Source organism: Platichthys flesus, chromosome 20 (genome assembly GCF_949316205.1).
Source record: "Platichthys flesus chromosome 20, fPlaFle2.1, whole genome shotgun sequence".
Lineage (NCBI taxonomy): Eukaryota > Metazoa > Chordata > Actinopteri > Pleuronectiformes > Pleuronectidae > Platichthys > Platichthys flesus.
The window spans coordinates 4,736,654-4,753,205 of NC_084964.1; the positions used below are offsets into that span (position 1 = coordinate 4,736,654).

The window sequence follows — 16,552 nt, forward strand, 5'->3', positions numbered from 1 at the left end:
TCAGAGAGGAGGGTTAAACATCCAAGATGGTAGTTCAGGTTGGGGGGGAAACAAATTTGTTCCCCCCTGCCCGTACACGCTGCTCATATGTGGCCCAAAGCGCCTGAGCTGGCGTGGAGCTGGGGTCAGATGGAGGCTCACCTCTGGAGGACGGGCGGATGTTGAGGCGAATACGCTGATGACCTTGTTTGTTTGAAAGCTTTTTTCCTGCCCTCTCATTCACTCACACAGATGAGTGTTTGGCAGAGCTCCATCCAACTCATTTCTCTGAGCATGATCCAAGGAAATACAGGAGATTGTGGCCAAACAGACGCACACACACACACACACACACACACACACACAAACACACACACTCACAGCTGAGTGGATATCATGACGTGGCTGTACAGTTGTTGGACAGAATGCAAAATCTCAGGAATCGATGCGATACACGATACCGCACGGCATGTGCCTGCAAATGCTCATTTAACATTGGCGTGGGGTCCAAGGTGATCTGTGGTCGGCTCAGCGTGCACTCCCCTGCCTCCCCTGTGTGTGCTATATGTGGATTTGATGTTTGGAAGTGTGGAGTGAAACAAAATGCCACACCAAATGTCAGATTACTGAGTCACTTGTTTTCCATCTGGTTGCTATTATGCAAACGCAACCAAGGAGTTATTCTCGGGGGGTCCGTTATAAGTGAAAGGGAAATTTAATGTGAGTAATCTTCTCGCGGAGGTGAGGGCGGCCGTGTCTATTACCTGCCTCCGCAGCCCACTGATCATGGATATATAGTCGATTCCGCCACTAAATCAGACTGACACCATCTTCCAAACACGCAGCTGCGTCATCAACACACCAACGGAAAAACACCCTTTTAGCAATTCAGATGGGGATCCTGATTCACCCGGCAATCTGGAGAGCATGTCAATCACAAATAATCAACAATCTATATGATTAGACTGCAGCACTGGCTTTGCATCTATTCTGACATGAGATGAAGTCAATAACTACAGGACAGCAGTGTACTGGGTTGGGGGTGGAAAGTGTGTGTGTGTGTGTGTGTGTGTTGGGGGGGGTCCTCATCCTCCACTTTAAGCTCCCTTCATCATTGACAAATAGTTTTCTAGGGGAACATGGCGAGCGGAGGTTATTTTGCACTGCAAGCTCAAAGAGGAGGGCGACGGTGCAGCAGGGTGTTCTGAGCCGATAAGCAGCACTTGCGTATGGGAGAGGGCTGGGGCTGCCGGTTGTGCCGGGGCTCTTCCTTGAAGGTGGTTAATTGGTCCCCAGTTTACGGAGTGATCACTAAAGATGGCTGTCCAGGCTCTTAATGAGCTAAAAGTCTTCACAGTGGACCGATCAGCTTGGCCCCCGTCTCCCCGGACCCAACAGGCTGAGCTGGAAATTACCAGACCACACTGTGATGAAAATTCTTAGAAATTGCATTGGTCTTGGTCTGTGCCTGTGTGTTTTGTACTGTACTTTCAAGTGCAACATTTGTGCTCGAGCCGAAATCTGCTTGGAATAACCTCGGCTTATCGCTCCGAATTTAAGCTGGACAGATGCTGATGACATGGATGTTTGGCTGAATATGCTTTTTTATTTGCACCACAATGGTAGAAAATAACAAACCTGTCTTTAAAAAGCTGCATTGTCTGTACAACTAATGTCCGTAAGAAAATATGTTTTGTAGGAAAATGAATGCTGCCTGAAAAAATGTTTTTATCAGCAAAATGGGACAAATCTGCAAAACGTTTACTGTCGGCATTCCGAAAACACAATCAAATTTAACTTGTGTTGTGAAGGCAACACAATTCATGTGTTTTAGCAGCTCTGAGCAGGAATGAGTAGCAGTAGTACATCTCTATACAGATTATTTTCTGTTGCAGGGGAGAGGCTTCCATTGATGTCTGAAACATTCCCCATGAATAATTGCATGCATGTTCACACATAAGGCATGCTGGTCTCAGATTTTTTATAATTTACAACATTATCATACATCTGCGTATGCACCCGACAGCAGCAGAGAAACAAACTTCTTGTGACCAGTAGGTGATCAGAATGTTTTCTAAGTATTGATCCAGGGGGCAGTCGTAAATACTTAGAACCACACACATATTGATACTTTGGCATTGATCTGACCTTCCTCTAATAGGACTGTCAGGCTTCCATTTGCGGAAAATGACATTGCGGGTAAATATAATCACCTACTGATTGACCTCATATCGTGTTGTGTAGTAATTCAGTGGTGTGCAGTGTTTGTTTTTTTGTAGGAGAAGGGGTTAGGAAATGAATGAACTTAAACATAAATATTTCATCTGGGGAATGTTATTTCAAGAGCTTAGTATTTCCGAAGTTGCTTTTTTTTGTCGCTCCGCTGTGCAGCTGAAGTGCTGATGGATGTGGAAAGTTGTGGGTATTTCATGCTCATGTCTTCAAATTTACGAGACGTAAGAGTCGACCAAGTGGATGCATTAGGACTGCTGAGTGAACTGCGATGTTCAGCATTAAGTATTCATGGACTGTAGCAGAAATTAGAGTTAAACCTGCAGGTTGCTAGAGAAAGTACTTTAAAGCCACTTTTCAGTCAGAACGCTGCCCTTTTTATTTTACAGGGGCAACAGGTTTTAATTGTGTTATGAAAATTGAGCAGCGCTTTCAAAAAGTGGACCGAGATATTGTCATTTGCATGGACTATTAATCTGTGATGGCAGTGCTATTTGGGAAAGACAGACATGGCTGGTTAAATAAAAAATGACCTTGCCAATGAGTAGCAATTTACAGAATTACCTTGAAGAAAATTTAGTTTTCTCTGAAAAGGGAAATACAAATAAGTTTACAGCACACAGGAGTATCTTTTGCTGAAAGCATTATTATGTGTTATTCCTTTGACACCTCTTTTGTGTTACGTAGTGTTAAGGACAGTGCGTACTGCTTTTTATTCTTGAAGATGGGTTCACCAGCAAGGACCAACAATAGTTATTTAAAGGGTTGAATGCAAATTGATTTATTGTATGTTGAGGATAAATTAATAGAAACTGAGAAAAGGGGGTGAGCTGAAGTTGTGTCTCCAGACAGCACCTACAACAAGACATTCAAGAGATATGCATCGAGCTCAATGGATGAGGATGTGGGTTGGGGTTAAGAAACAATAATGAATGGATGGGGGTAGGGATGAGAGAAGGAGGATGAAGAGATGAATGGGTTGGGATGAGGGGAAGGATGGGGGGAAGACGATTAAGGGATGAAGGTAGGTATGAGGAGAAGAGGATGAATTGATGAAGGACAGGGATGAGGAGAGGAGAAGGAAGGAATGAGGGTATAAGGGAAGGAGGATGAAGGGATGTGAGTAGAGATGAGGGAAAGAGGATAAAGCGATGAGGGTTGGGCTTTTTCCTTTGTTTCTTTCTTTTCCTTTATCATCTTCTTCTGTTTCTCTGGAAGGCAAAGGGTGGGCAGAAGATTCTGAGAGCGCGGTGGACTGACCGGTTACAGTCGACAGGTGATTAGAGGTGTGGCACTGCTCCTGAACCTGAGTGAACTGTTAACTTCATTTAAACTGCTCATGCTTCACCACCGAGAAACACTCAACAGACATGAATTCATATCCCACTACTGGTAATAAACTATATTCTGGAAATTCGGTCTCAGGTGTCGGTGGTTTCCCTCCTCGATTCAACTCCTCTGTGAGCTGCTGTTAAGCACTGATATGAAAAGAGAGGAACTCGGTGAAGGAACACGTCCCATTTATCTCCATAGCTCGAGCAAATATTGAAAAGCATGATGTGAGCGCATCGGGCCGCCCTCTCCTCCCTCACTTCTGTGACAGATGTAAATGGATGTTTCAGCAGTTGGCTCTAATGCATTTTTAAACAGGCACAGCAGCAGACAGCAAATGAACGTGTCGCGACAGCCACGCTCTACATCGCTGCCTCCTCCTCATAAACAAACATACAAGCCCTCACGCACGCACGCACGCACACACACACGCACACGCACACGCACACACGCACACGCACACGCACACACACACACACACACACACACACACATACACACACGCTCCTGCACACTGCTGAGAATAGCTGTCATTCATCAACATTCTCAGTACAATGGGCTCAGTAAAGGTCCCATCTTTCAACTAAACAACCTGCAGCGCGCGGTGCCCAGTCGAGCACCGTGCCACCGCATCACTGTCAGACACTCCTGCACTCCAGGGTGGACAGATGATTGGGTGCAACTGTTGTTTTATTCTCGGAGCTGAAAATGAAAATGGCCCTGCTCTCCTCCCAGATGGCAACGCAGGACTGTTTCTGCTGATTAGAGCGTCCTCATGCAAAGGAAAGGACGACAAGGACCAAAGACAGATGACTAGTGTGTGGAAGTGTGATTGTGTGTTATAGGAATTTTGCTGTGGAGTCATAACTCGTAAGACTGCACTTTAAAACTTTTAAATGGGCAAAACAGGAGCAGATAAAAAGCACTTTGCGGCTTTGCCAACATATACATCATGCATGGGGGGTGGGCCCTGACCCAAGGGAGCACAAATAAAAAATTCTGCAGATCCATGAATCTCTTTCCCTTCTGCTACGTTGTGAGATAAGGTGTTTAATAGAGTCAAATTGAAATTTGGATTTCATAAGGAGACTGTTGGGCCTCGTGGAGGTGTATATACTGAGCTGAGTGACATTTTGGTTGGGTATGATGTTTATTGTGCCCTGTCTTTGCAGCATAATTCTCTATACTGCCTATTTGAAGTAAAACGGAGGGAGGTGTTTCTCAGTTTGCTTGTGTTTGATTCATTTGCAGCATTTTCTCACTAAACACCACATATATATACCGTGAGAATGGTAAAGATGTTTCCTTCATTAACTCTTTTACTCTCTGCGCTCAGGGTTTTTTTCTAGTTTTGGACAAACGGCATGTAATATGTAATGCATCATTTCATGTTCCACAGATAATGATCGTCTCTGTGCTCCAGGACAGGATGTGACAAATGTTGTGCGTTATCCCTGTTTCTTTTAACTTGTTTTTTATCCATAATGTTTTGACTATGGCCTACTGGAATCTGTTTGATATGAAGATGTTTTGCAGGGTATCATAGAAATTACAGCGGACTCCATTTGCTGTAGATTCACTTCATCATCTCTCTAATCTATATTAATGTCCATTCCCTTCATTTGAGGAAATTAAAGGGATATTTCACCCACCAAACAAGTTTACCAGCTATTGAAGAGTGGTGATGTGGCATCCAGTAAATGTGTTTAGGCGATGAAAGTCGATTTAAAGTTTTTCTCCAGTCAATTATATGAAAAGCATCTATCAAAAATGCCACCAAAAGACCTCAACAGTGTTTGAGTGAATTATCCCTTTAATTGTCAGCCTCACACTGTAACAGTCTGTATCAGAGTCGGTTCAGAGCATTTCTCATAGACACTGAACATATATTTGATTGCTTTTGTCATTGCAGGTACCCATCAGCACAACTATAACCATGTGGCTCTAGGTAGCCCCACACGTACACCTAAGAATGGTAAGACAAAGCAGTGGGAGAGGGGAACATTCAGATATATCCACAGCTCAGTTCAGGCATCCACATGACTTTTAACACATTGATAGTTGAAAAACGCATACAACTCTGCAATGGATACGTCTGGTGTCCAATCAAATCCAGAGTTTTAGAGACGCTAAAACTGGGAAATGCTGTTGGACGCTAACGTCGACACTCAAAAGCGCTTTGTGATTGGGCCTTTCAGCCACGAAATGGCCTTGGCTGATTGGTCAGGCTTCTTTTACATGACCCCCTTTAGGAGGCTATTATTTGAGCGATCTCTGACAATTCCCAGCACGTGCCCGCCAGTGTACGAAAGTGGTCACTTAATATGGACGGGGTTTAAAACTGATAGGGAGCCCAAACACTTGCAGAGCTTGACATTTAGGTGTGAAACCCCCTCGACATGCTCCTCTTATCAATTCGCCACACTGCCAATTCCATTCTCAAAAATGTGTGAAAGATCTAATTTTAGGATCTAATATCCCACTGTCATTTTTCTTATGAAGAGAACGCAATAGACTGAGGGTCAATCTAATGTTATGTTCAGGTCACGGTTGACAGGGCATTTGAAACCTGCGGCCTTCTGCTGTTATCCCAAGAAGACATAATTATTGTTTTTTTTTCTCTGACGTCATTCAGCTCTTTGGTAAGAACAGTTCTGTTGAGGGGGCAGAGGCCGACCTGGGTTCACACACTGGCAGATGTGAGGAGTAGCTGGAATTGATTAGTTATTCTTTAGGTGGATGCTGGAGAAAGGAGCGGTCGAGATGAAAGGAAAGAAAGGAGGGCACAAGCTGAAATATTCACTGTGTTACACACTATTTCTTGAATCACTCTGATCTCACCATTTGATTTATATTCTGTTTGTTTGAGCCACAAATGGGGGGAAAAAATTGTGTGAGCTCTCAGGCATTTATGGGGCAATGCTTGAAATCTTGAGCCAGAATGGTTCCTTCTCTATTGACATTTATTTGACCATGTGGCTCCTTTCGAACACACACACACACACACACAAACACACACACACACACACACACTTTGATCAGTGCCCACCTGAAAGGCTTCCCATTTCTGTAAGCAAACTATTTTCTCGATAAACCTCCAGCCACTTGAAAAAATCTGAAAGAATACAGCTTGTAGAAAACGCACAATCACACAAATAAAGTGTACATCATATGCAACTGGAAGAAAAAGCTGATTTGATTTGAATTATTTGTTAAGTGGGATTTCCTGTACAAATGATTGCTAAATATGGAGTGGGTCTGTGTAGGTCTTGTTTTTCTCACCAGCGACATGTTTCTTAAATATTGTGTTTTTTACTTTGGGTTTGGTAGCTCACCGATCATTGAGACGTGGTAAGTCATACATACATATGTTTGATTTTGTGTATAACCTCATCCATGAGCACATGTTTGTGTTCACTTGCACCACAAACTAACTCCTGCGTTGATGTATTCCTTCCTTCGACTTGAGTTGCTGTGTTTTCAGACCTGATTTAAGTAGCTTTTGCTCAGAGTTCTTGCTGAATGTTCGATTTGTTTGAAAATTTTACACACAAAAGAAAGTGTTCCCACAATCTTAGAAAGTCAATCCAAGTGTTTATTAATGTATAGGGGCACATGCTGATAGTTGAAATACTATATACTATTCACATTTTTTCTTATTGTCAACAACAAAAGGACTAATATCCCTCTCTCAATTCTTTATTTGTTATTGTGTTTGAGGAATTGAGGCTCAAACCACTGATTTCCACCATAGACACAAACCTTCAGAAATGGTTAGATAAAAGCTCAGTAACTTCATTAAACAGCTGGGGACTGGAGGTCAACAAATGTTACTAAAACAGGCCTAAATATCCCCCACTGGTTTCAGTCCATTTGAACCATGGTCGGATTTGTTTGCAGTGTATACATTTTATTTTTTATTAAGTTCCGACTTTCGGACCAAATGCAGGAAATGGACACAGGTTTGAACAATTGGAGAAGAGAAAGACCTCACACACCCATCTACAAACTAATCAATGTCAAGTGTAGGTAAAAGTAAACAGGTACTACCTATGTCATACAAAAGTCTTTAGTCTGCTGTCTAAATTACTGTATAAAGCGAAACCCAAACTAACAAGATCAAAAGAAAATAAAGTGGCATAGACCATGGTCCAGAAGTTATAAATGGAGACATTCCCCTTCTTTACGTTTAGCTATAGCTGCTAACTCCATAAGAGAGACTCAAAAGGCCATGAAAATGTAAACAAGCACAGATGAAGTCTACATTACTCTGCATGTTGAGACTCAAGCCATAAACCTAAATTGTTCTGGTCCAAACAGCAGCTAATGCAACTTCCATGTTGATTGAAAATGACCTCAGCCTACGTCATCCGTCCCTTACCCCGATAGGTCAGGGAATAGATAAAAAACTAAAGAAACCCGAAATTCAGGAACACAGATCCTTGTGCCCGGCACCAAGCTTTAGCTATAGAAGAAATATCAGTACGAAACATTCAGCTTTGGTTTCGGCCCTTTCATGTCATTTGTTGAGACTTAAGAAAATATAGAACATCAGCAGTTTTACCCTTTTAAAACTCTTTAACACCAAGACATGCAAAGACTATTTGAGCCAGGTCTGTGTGGTTGTACTGTCCGTCGTGATGAAGCAGTCAAATGTGTTTGCTATTGAGATAGCTAACAGCATGTCGCAGTGTGGGTCGATTCTCCCCTTATCGATGCAGTGTGGCAGACAGTCCACTTACAGATCGTTCACAGGCTCTGAACGCCCTCCCTGCCGCTCCCAGGACCCCCCGCCGACACCTCTCCGTCCCATTCTCTCCAAGCTTCTTTCTCTTCTCACCCCTCTTTATCCTTTCCTTCCTGTATTTCACTATTCTTTCCGTCCTATTAGATTCTCTTATCTGTTTCTCTTCCCCTCCTTCCCTTCCCACTCCTCATCCTACAGCAGTTACTAAAGCCCTATTTTTATCAGTCCGTCTGGTCTGGAGCCGCACCCATGCCCGCTGCTCTGCACTGCGTGACAGACTCAGCACACGGGGAGAAAGCAAGATAGAGCAGGAGCAACAAAGAAAACGAAAGAGAGGGGAATATTGAATGGACGAGCAAGAATTAAGGAGCGAGGGGAAGTGGGTGGCAGCATGGTTGGACAGATAAGATTGATGGAGCGAGGAAGACGGTGGTGAATGCTACCGACTGCAGATGTTTGTGTACGTGCGTGTGAGAAGGAGAGATAAAGAGAAAGAGTAGAGCGAGACTAAAAGAGGGCTTTGGTCCAGTCACCACCTCATGTGTCTTCCTGGCTTCACATCATGTCGCATCTACGACAGCCAGTCCACACTTTGCTCGCCGCCATGTCCCAGATCACATCACAGCACTGTCAGGGTCACTCTCCACCACACGTCTGTTGTTTGGTGTGTTGTCTCGCTCGTTTTGTGTCTCGTCCTTTTCTCCCGTGGACCGCTGTTTCCTCTCGTCAAACCACCACGTCACCTGTCATGTCCGTCCCACACCAAACACACACTGATGTGCCTGATGTGACCGACAGCCAGTGCCACCGGCAGGTTGGGGTGTGAGACATAAAACCATTTCTCAAAGGCAGATACGCTCAACCCAGAAGTCGAGTTGCAGCTCTGGCAAAGAAACAACTGTGTGAGAAGGCAAATAATAGCGAGTGTTTGTGATTCTAATCTGAGATGCTGTGCAAAGCCAACAACCAGGGCTGTAGCAAAACATTATTGACTGGTAAAAAAGCTTAAATCCTTTCTTATAATTAATATTTAGCTTAGCATTTTCTGTCAATTTAAGCTTCCTGCAAAATGAATAGAATTATATTTCCCAGCAGGGTCGGTCCAGGGGTGTATTATTAAGGACATAGTTTGGATTTTTTTTCCCTGTAATGTTAGAAACATCTCTGATATTGTTTCCATTTAAAAGGCCCTAATACTCTGTGTAGAATCTTGGCAGTTGTCCAGTCACTGAGCTCTTTGCAAGCCAGTGTTGTTTGTTACACAGTGAACCCCCCCCCCCCCCATCATCGCTCTACAAGTGCAATGGAAGTCTATGTTTTTATTATGTTTCATTAAGACCAAGAGAGGGGTGAGTGAAAAGATCTAACTGATCGTGTCTCATGAATTCTATGTGCATTTGTACATATGTACATTTTGTACTGAGGGCTATGCACACCTCAAATTCCCAGAGACATTAGAGAGTGCATGGTCTCTGTGTCCTCAGTGGCTACAGCCCCGGCAACAACAGTAAATTATTTAGATTTCTCACTGCCTCGGCAGATTCGACTCGCACAATAAATTCTGTCTTCATGAATCCATCTACGAATTCTCACTTTAGTCCAGTGACAGAACTGCCTCGCCTCCAGGAAATGTTTGTGTAACTAAGACCCCGGTCCGATCTGGTTTAACGTCTGTCCTGAGTGATCTGGTCACAAGAGGTCAGCTCTAAGTGCATGTCTGAGCGCATCAGACACATCTCTATACTCACACTGAGTTAAAACATCATCATTCGGTCTTTCTGATCACAAGTGACGTATGTGATCGGATCACAAGAGGTCACATGAGGAGGACCTCTCAGGGCAGATGTTGATAGCAGGTGGGAGCGGGGCCTAGCACTCCAGCCTGCCCGTCCTTTTCTACCTCAGCAGGTGGTCTTCGAGGAGGGTCTCATCCTTACAGGGGAGGGTTGGGGGTGAGGGGCGGTGGTGGCATTGGAGAAGCCAGCCTGCCCATTTTTTTTCCTTTTCCCCTTTTTCTGTGTCTATATGTATGTATGTGTCTCCAGAGAACAATCGGATGAGCGGCATCCTGACCTCACAGACGGAGCCCTACGACCTGTCTTTCTCACGCTCCTTCCAGAGCCTCTCACATCTGCCGCCCTCCTACGAGGCGGCCGTCAAAGCCGACCTCAGCCGGTTCTCGTCCCTGAAGAAACTCAGTAGGTCCAAGTTCACTGCACTAATGCAAGAGTAGGCCCCCGTGCCCGGATGCCCTGCATGGTAAAAAAAGTACTGCATTGAGTGTGCTTTCCCGACCCCTGAGGTGGGGCTCAGTTCCCCCTGAGTGTTACAGCTGTGAATCTGATTTGCCTGCAGCCCTAAGGACATCAACAACAGTCGCAAAAAGTATGCCTACAACTTTCCCTGGAGATTTGTGGCGCTCCCCTTTGAGTAAACATCTCAGTAGATGGAGGGGACCTTGAATCAGAAAACAACCATTTACTCTGATCTTTGACGATATCAGCCTAGTCACCTCAAGAAACTATGAGTCATTCATATTCCATGCTTCCCTTGCCTCCACTTTAAGGCTGCAGCCCCTATTTCTCTTGGAGCGTGTAAGTACATTAAGCGGCTTCTTGTGCCTTGCCCGGCTAGGTATTGATTTAGTGGTGCTACGCTGGATTTCTGCTGCGTAATGAGGTCTCATCTCATGATATTCTCTAAGTGGAACGCAAACATTCCTTAAGGCTTGTGTAATTTCATCATGACTGCCCCACTTCACTGCTGGCTTGCAGTCAAAGTGAGGGATGGCGATCTACAACTCACCCCGTCAGGGCTCACTCCACACTGGCTCCCAATCATAGCTGCCAGGCACCATTTCAAACTAAATGGCAAAACAGGGTGGCAGGAGGCAGTGTCCTTTACTGGTCGTCAGTTGTTCTCTGTGGGAAGAAACAAAAAGCCCCCCCCCAAAAAACCATCCACTTATTTGAAGCATGCTTGTGAAAATTAGCATAATAATCTTTAATAGGCAGTTAAACAAAGCCCGGATGAATTCAGTTGTCACAGATAGCAGCGTGCAGAAGAGACACAGTGTTCAAATGAAAAAATATCCTCAAGCGGTGTCCTTCAGTCTCCAAACTTTCTTTCTGCTTCCAAAGCAGATTATTTGTTGCAGCAAATAGCCAAAAGGCTCTGCAGTTTCCTTTTTGTTGCTCAACTAGTGTCTGCACACTGATAGATCAAGTTGGATTGTGCTGGGAGGAAGATAGAGCAGCGTTTTCATTGTCGGGATAATAAAAAGAGAAGAATGCTGCCGCTTATTAATGCAAATTGGTATCAAACTGAAGAAAAGCGTTTAGCCCGTCGCAGTGCAGGACAGTATACTTCACGAGTTGTTCATTCACTCTATGGAAATATGGTTGATGAGTTTGCAATGGCCTGCCCAGATCTTAAAGACTATTATGCTTGAGAAAGGAACATCTTGTTTTTATTCTCTCTTATAATTAATCGATTTGCAGAAAGCAGCCGCAGCTCCGCGCTGAAGAGGATTTTGGCCGCGTTCAATCTTGACAGGTGGCGAGAACACTGCTGTAGCCATTATTGAAAAAGACTGAGTGGCACCTCCGAATTCCTAATGAGGTGGATAGTTCCCCTTATAAAAGACACTGGTGTTTACCTCTTACTTAGTATGATGGTTAGACAGCCATGACGTCGTTGAGGAAGAAGCATCTTGTTAACTTGTAACTAAATGTTTTCCATTTTTGGATGTTTTATGCTGCATTGTGTTTCTTTGACGAGATGTCAGAGAGTGTTTGTAAATGTGCGTCACTGTGTGTGATTATGTTCACAAACACAAATCTTTATGCATGGGTCTGTGTCATGTGGCATGAAGTCGATGCTACATTCACTCCTACATGCTATTATCTCTGGAAATGTACTTGTGTCTTTTTGATGTGCTGTGAGTGCATGTTGGAGTTACACATAAATAAAGATAAATAATCCGTTCAAGGACATTTAATACTCTCGCCATTCTCAATGTGACGTAATTGTGCAATGATACAAGTCGCTCTCTGGCATGTATGTACTGTATGACATGCTTGCGTGCTTCCCTCCATATCTGTGCAGTGTTTTCAGTAGACTTTGAAGTGACCTTTAAAGAAGTTTGCCCCCACAGCCAGTGCTGCCTGTTCAATCCCAGATGAGGCCTGGATGTGTTGATGCTATGTGCCTAGCATGTAATATGGTCCGACTGTGATCCTCTGTTCCTCTCTGTTTTCTGTACCCCTCCATGAGCTTGAAAAGGTGAAACACAGATGGGTCTACCAACACTGTTCTTTGCATTATCTGCAATCGTTCTAACTTAATCCGATTTCTCCCCTTGCATTGTAACACCTGCCTTTGTTTTCTCTTGCCGTCGCTCCTCCTCACCTCTCGTCTCTGCTCTTTTATCCTCATCTCCTCTGCAGCAGATAAAGACGTCGAAGAATACTACACTCGAAAGCGACACCTGCCCGACCTCGCAGCAAGAAGCACTCTTCCGTTGCATGTTCTCAAAATAAGTCAAGACCAGGTGGGTACACAGGTGCTCAGTTAAGTGTGCAGGCGTCTGAACAAAGTTGTGTTCTTCTCTTTGTATTCGTCTGTAAGGCAAACCATGCTATCTCTGAGCCTCCAGATTTAAATGAGTTAGAAGCTGAAAGCTAGTCTTTCGCTTTATTCTGCAGCGGTGGGTTGCCGAGCCTTATACCCCTCGGCCTGTTAAAAAACTCCCCTCATTCATCTTTCGCCCAACAGCACCGGGACCAGCAGCTCCAGAGCCAGCCCCAGCAGTCCTCCATCTCCCAGGCCCCCTCCCAGTCGCAGTCTTCACAGCAGCCGTCTCAGCAAAGGCAGCGGCCCCGTCGCGTCCAGAGGGCCATGTCCCAGGACCGTGTCCTGTCTCCACAGAGGGCCCCAGAACCGGAATACAACATATCCTCTAATGGTATGTCCCCATACGGAGGCAGGATCCTCTCTGACGAACAGCTCCTGTCCGCTGAGCGCCTTCGATCCCAGGAGCGCCTGCTTCCACAGGACCGCCACACCTCCCAAGATCGCTTGTACACCAAGGACCGCATGTACTCTAAGGACCGACTCCTGTCACAGGATCACCTCTACTCAAAAGACCGCCACTACTCTCAAGAACGTCTCTATTCACAAGATCGCCTGTACTCACAAGATCGCCTCCTTTCCCAGGATCCTCTGCTCTCGCCGGACAAGCTTATGATGTCTCTGAAGCGTGGCATGGTCAGCAGCGTCTCCGGTGGGTTTCGCGGCAGCGACATGTCAATGTCGCGCGCCATATCACACACAGACGTGTTCATACCCACCACTCCTCTAATGGATCGTTACAAGATGACCAAAATGCACTCCCATCCCAGTGCCTCTAACAATGGTGGTGGCGGCAGTAGCGGGGCACAGGGAGCAGGAAGCACCGGGCACTCCAACACTTTAGCTATGAACCAGACATCAACTAAGAGGCAGGCGTTTGCCTCCAGACGGACCCACACTGTGGAACAACTCCACTACATCCCACAGCATCACCAGCAGCAACAACAGCCACAGCACTATCGCACAGGCAGCAAGACTGAGGTGACTGTGTAACAGCAGCCAGGGACTGGCTGAACTGGACAGGAGGAAGCACTGTTATGTGCAAGGGGGTGGGGCTGATCGGGGTACATGGATATACTGGCGTTCTTTTAGAGTAGGGTTAGGGCGATATCACTTTCTTTGACTGAGGTTCCTGCAAAGTCAGAGATTACAGGACCAAGAACATCAACTAGCTTACTGTGAGAGACCGGAAAAAATATCTTCACTGTACACTGCAGACACATGCCCAGCGAGATCTGAAGCCAGACAGGGTTGTGAATAGTCAGGAGTGGTATTATCAAGCTAACTTGCCTATTATTAATTCCACTGTCTTGAATATTCTATTCACCCACAGGTAACAACCTTATTCTGTCCATGTTTTAGTGAGAAAACACTCATCATGTCTGTTTCAGCCCACACAACCCCCTTAGTCCAACAAATCTATTTTGTGACCTTTTCTGGCAAATCTTAAAGGGCTTTGCATGGTTAAAGACAAAGACTGAATCCGCCGGGATTTCTGTTGTGCAACACAACGCAACCGCAGGTGATGAGCAAGGATGAGCCTGTTATAACTTTATAAATATATAAATAAATTAATTTAAAAAAAAGAACCATTTGTACGCCCTGTCCTACTCATAGCTCTAGAGAATCTCAATGAGAGAAATTTAAATGGATGTTATCAGCACTTCTGTTCGGTGCCTCTGACAGATATTCCATTTCTAGAGATGAAGTGGTTTTGTGGGTTACAAAGCACAATCAATAAAAAAAGTTCTGTTTTGTTTTTCATTTTGTTTATCTGAGTTTGAATAGTGACAGCTAGCGTGTTTTGTTTTTAAAGCAATGGTGGGGTTTTCTTTTGCTTCCAGTAGAAGATTGTAAATAAGCTATTTTAGAAGCAGTATAATGGACAAGTCTGTGCTGGATGGACCTTGTATTAGACTGTCTGTTTTCAATAGATTCTTTAAAAAACAACTATAAATCATCACTGTTTCGTGCGATCAGAATAGAAATCCACTTAACCAAGTATTTGACAGGATAAATTAATACTCTACTGTGTGTGTCTTTGCGAAACTGTTTGTAGAATGAAAAAGTGAACGAATGTGTCGTTGAAAACAGATATACCACTGTTCATATTTGGATGTAGACTGTGTTCCATTGACATCAGAGGAGTTGAAAATCATGGAAATGGATTATAGCTCTTGTCAAAGTAGGTTCAAATAAACCATCCATATTTTTCTAAACATTCAGAATCGTGGCTTGAGAGATGACTGTGTTGTGTGTTTCTTGCTGCTTTTAAGAAATAGAAACAGAGACATCCCAAACATCCCAGACTGGGTGACTCTACATATGCATTGGTCCAAATGTACAACAAAACACAACCCATGAAATGCCAAATTCGTATAGATTTGACTAGAAATGGGATTTTCAAACAACCATGGGTTTGTTCACAGTGCTGTGATGCTTTATTTGGTTTACAGTTCGAACTGGCGGTATCTCTGAAAACTGGTGTTTTTTTACACAACCAGAAAGCTTAGAGAACAAAATGTAGTGGGTAACAACCATTAGTGTTGGCGGAAATTCCTCTCCCCGGAATAATACAAATTAAAAAATAAACACGCATACAACGTACCAAGTAGCTATAGCTGAGTTATTCTAGCTAGCTATAAGCAACCACCTCAGAAGCAGCACACACATTTTTTGTTTTGGTCTGAAGTAGAGAGCTTCTCACCTCCGGGGTTTCCTGGTAGACAATGTGAGGATTAGCAGGTTTCATTTCAGCCTGGATTTGAATATAAGCACAGATTTATAGATTCCCACTCTCAAGTGGCCGCTGGTGGTGCAGCACACCTTTGATTAGCATTAACATTTTCCATAAATGTCTAATGTAGACGTAGAGTCATTGTTAACGGGTGACTGCAATAGCTGTAAGACAGTTTGAAACACTAGGCGGCGGTTATGAGTCTCCCATAAATGTTAGTTTTTTTCACTTTTATAAATTGGGTAGCAGCATTATTGTGTTTCATCAAACAACAGTAACATAATCTAGTTTACTGCACAAAAACAGATTTAAGCGTGCAGTGTGTCTTTTATTTTGAGGAACATTCTGATCGTGGTGATAAGAAACCTACACGGCCTGCCAGGAAGAGAAAACCAGTTTTCTAGTAACCAGCTCCACAGCTTCACAGTTGCTCAAACAGGCCACTGAATGTGTCTGCTCACTGGCCTGAGCTTCCGCCATGCTGCTTCAGCAGTCAGTTAGCAACGTCCAGTCAGATTTCATTTTGTTAATCTGCTGCTACGCTCATGCAGATGCCCTTTAATTACGATCCATCTCCGCCGAGGATGTTTTCATTGTTAGCTGGATTACGCAAAAACACATTACCATCCAACTTGGTGGAACGATGAGAAGTGGGACGGGGAAGGAGCCATTACATTTTGCCGTGGATGCGAATCAGGTGGCGGATCCTTGAATAGAGAACAGTTTTGTTGATTTCTTCGAGAGTAATTTATGGATCAGTCTTGTTCAGGAGACTAATAATTATATTTTTATTAGGTAACCAGCAATACCTTTGATAGCTTCCTCAATGAGAGAGGAAGGTTTAAACCATCAAGCTGCATGATGGGAAGCGTAGTATGTACAAAGCTTTATCC

General features: G+C 44.1%; 1 protein-coding gene across 3 annotated transcripts in view; it reads left to right on the forward strand.

The window, feature by feature from the left end:
* LOC133976052 (protein shisa-6) overlaps window positions 1-15,149 on the forward strand; it is a 68,616-nt gene extending 53,467 nt beyond the window's left edge. For 2 of the 3 annotated variants that reach the window (XM_062414135.1, XM_062414136.1), the window contains 4 exons: window positions 5,456-5,518; window positions 6,874-6,894; window positions 12,739-12,842; window positions 13,067-15,149. In XM_062414135.1, coding sequence (XP_062270119.1) covers window positions 5,456-5,518; window positions 6,874-6,894; window positions 12,739-12,842; window positions 13,067-13,915 — 1,037 coding nt within the window. In that variant the 3' untranslated portion in view covers window positions 13,916-15,149. Of the gene's footprint in view, window positions 1-5,455; window positions 5,519-6,873; window positions 6,895-10,335; window positions 10,489-12,738; window positions 12,843-13,066 lie in introns of all 3 variants that reach the window. The other variant, XM_062414137.1, reaches the window with a different exon arrangement.
* Window positions 15,150-16,552: the final 1,403 nt, after the last annotated feature.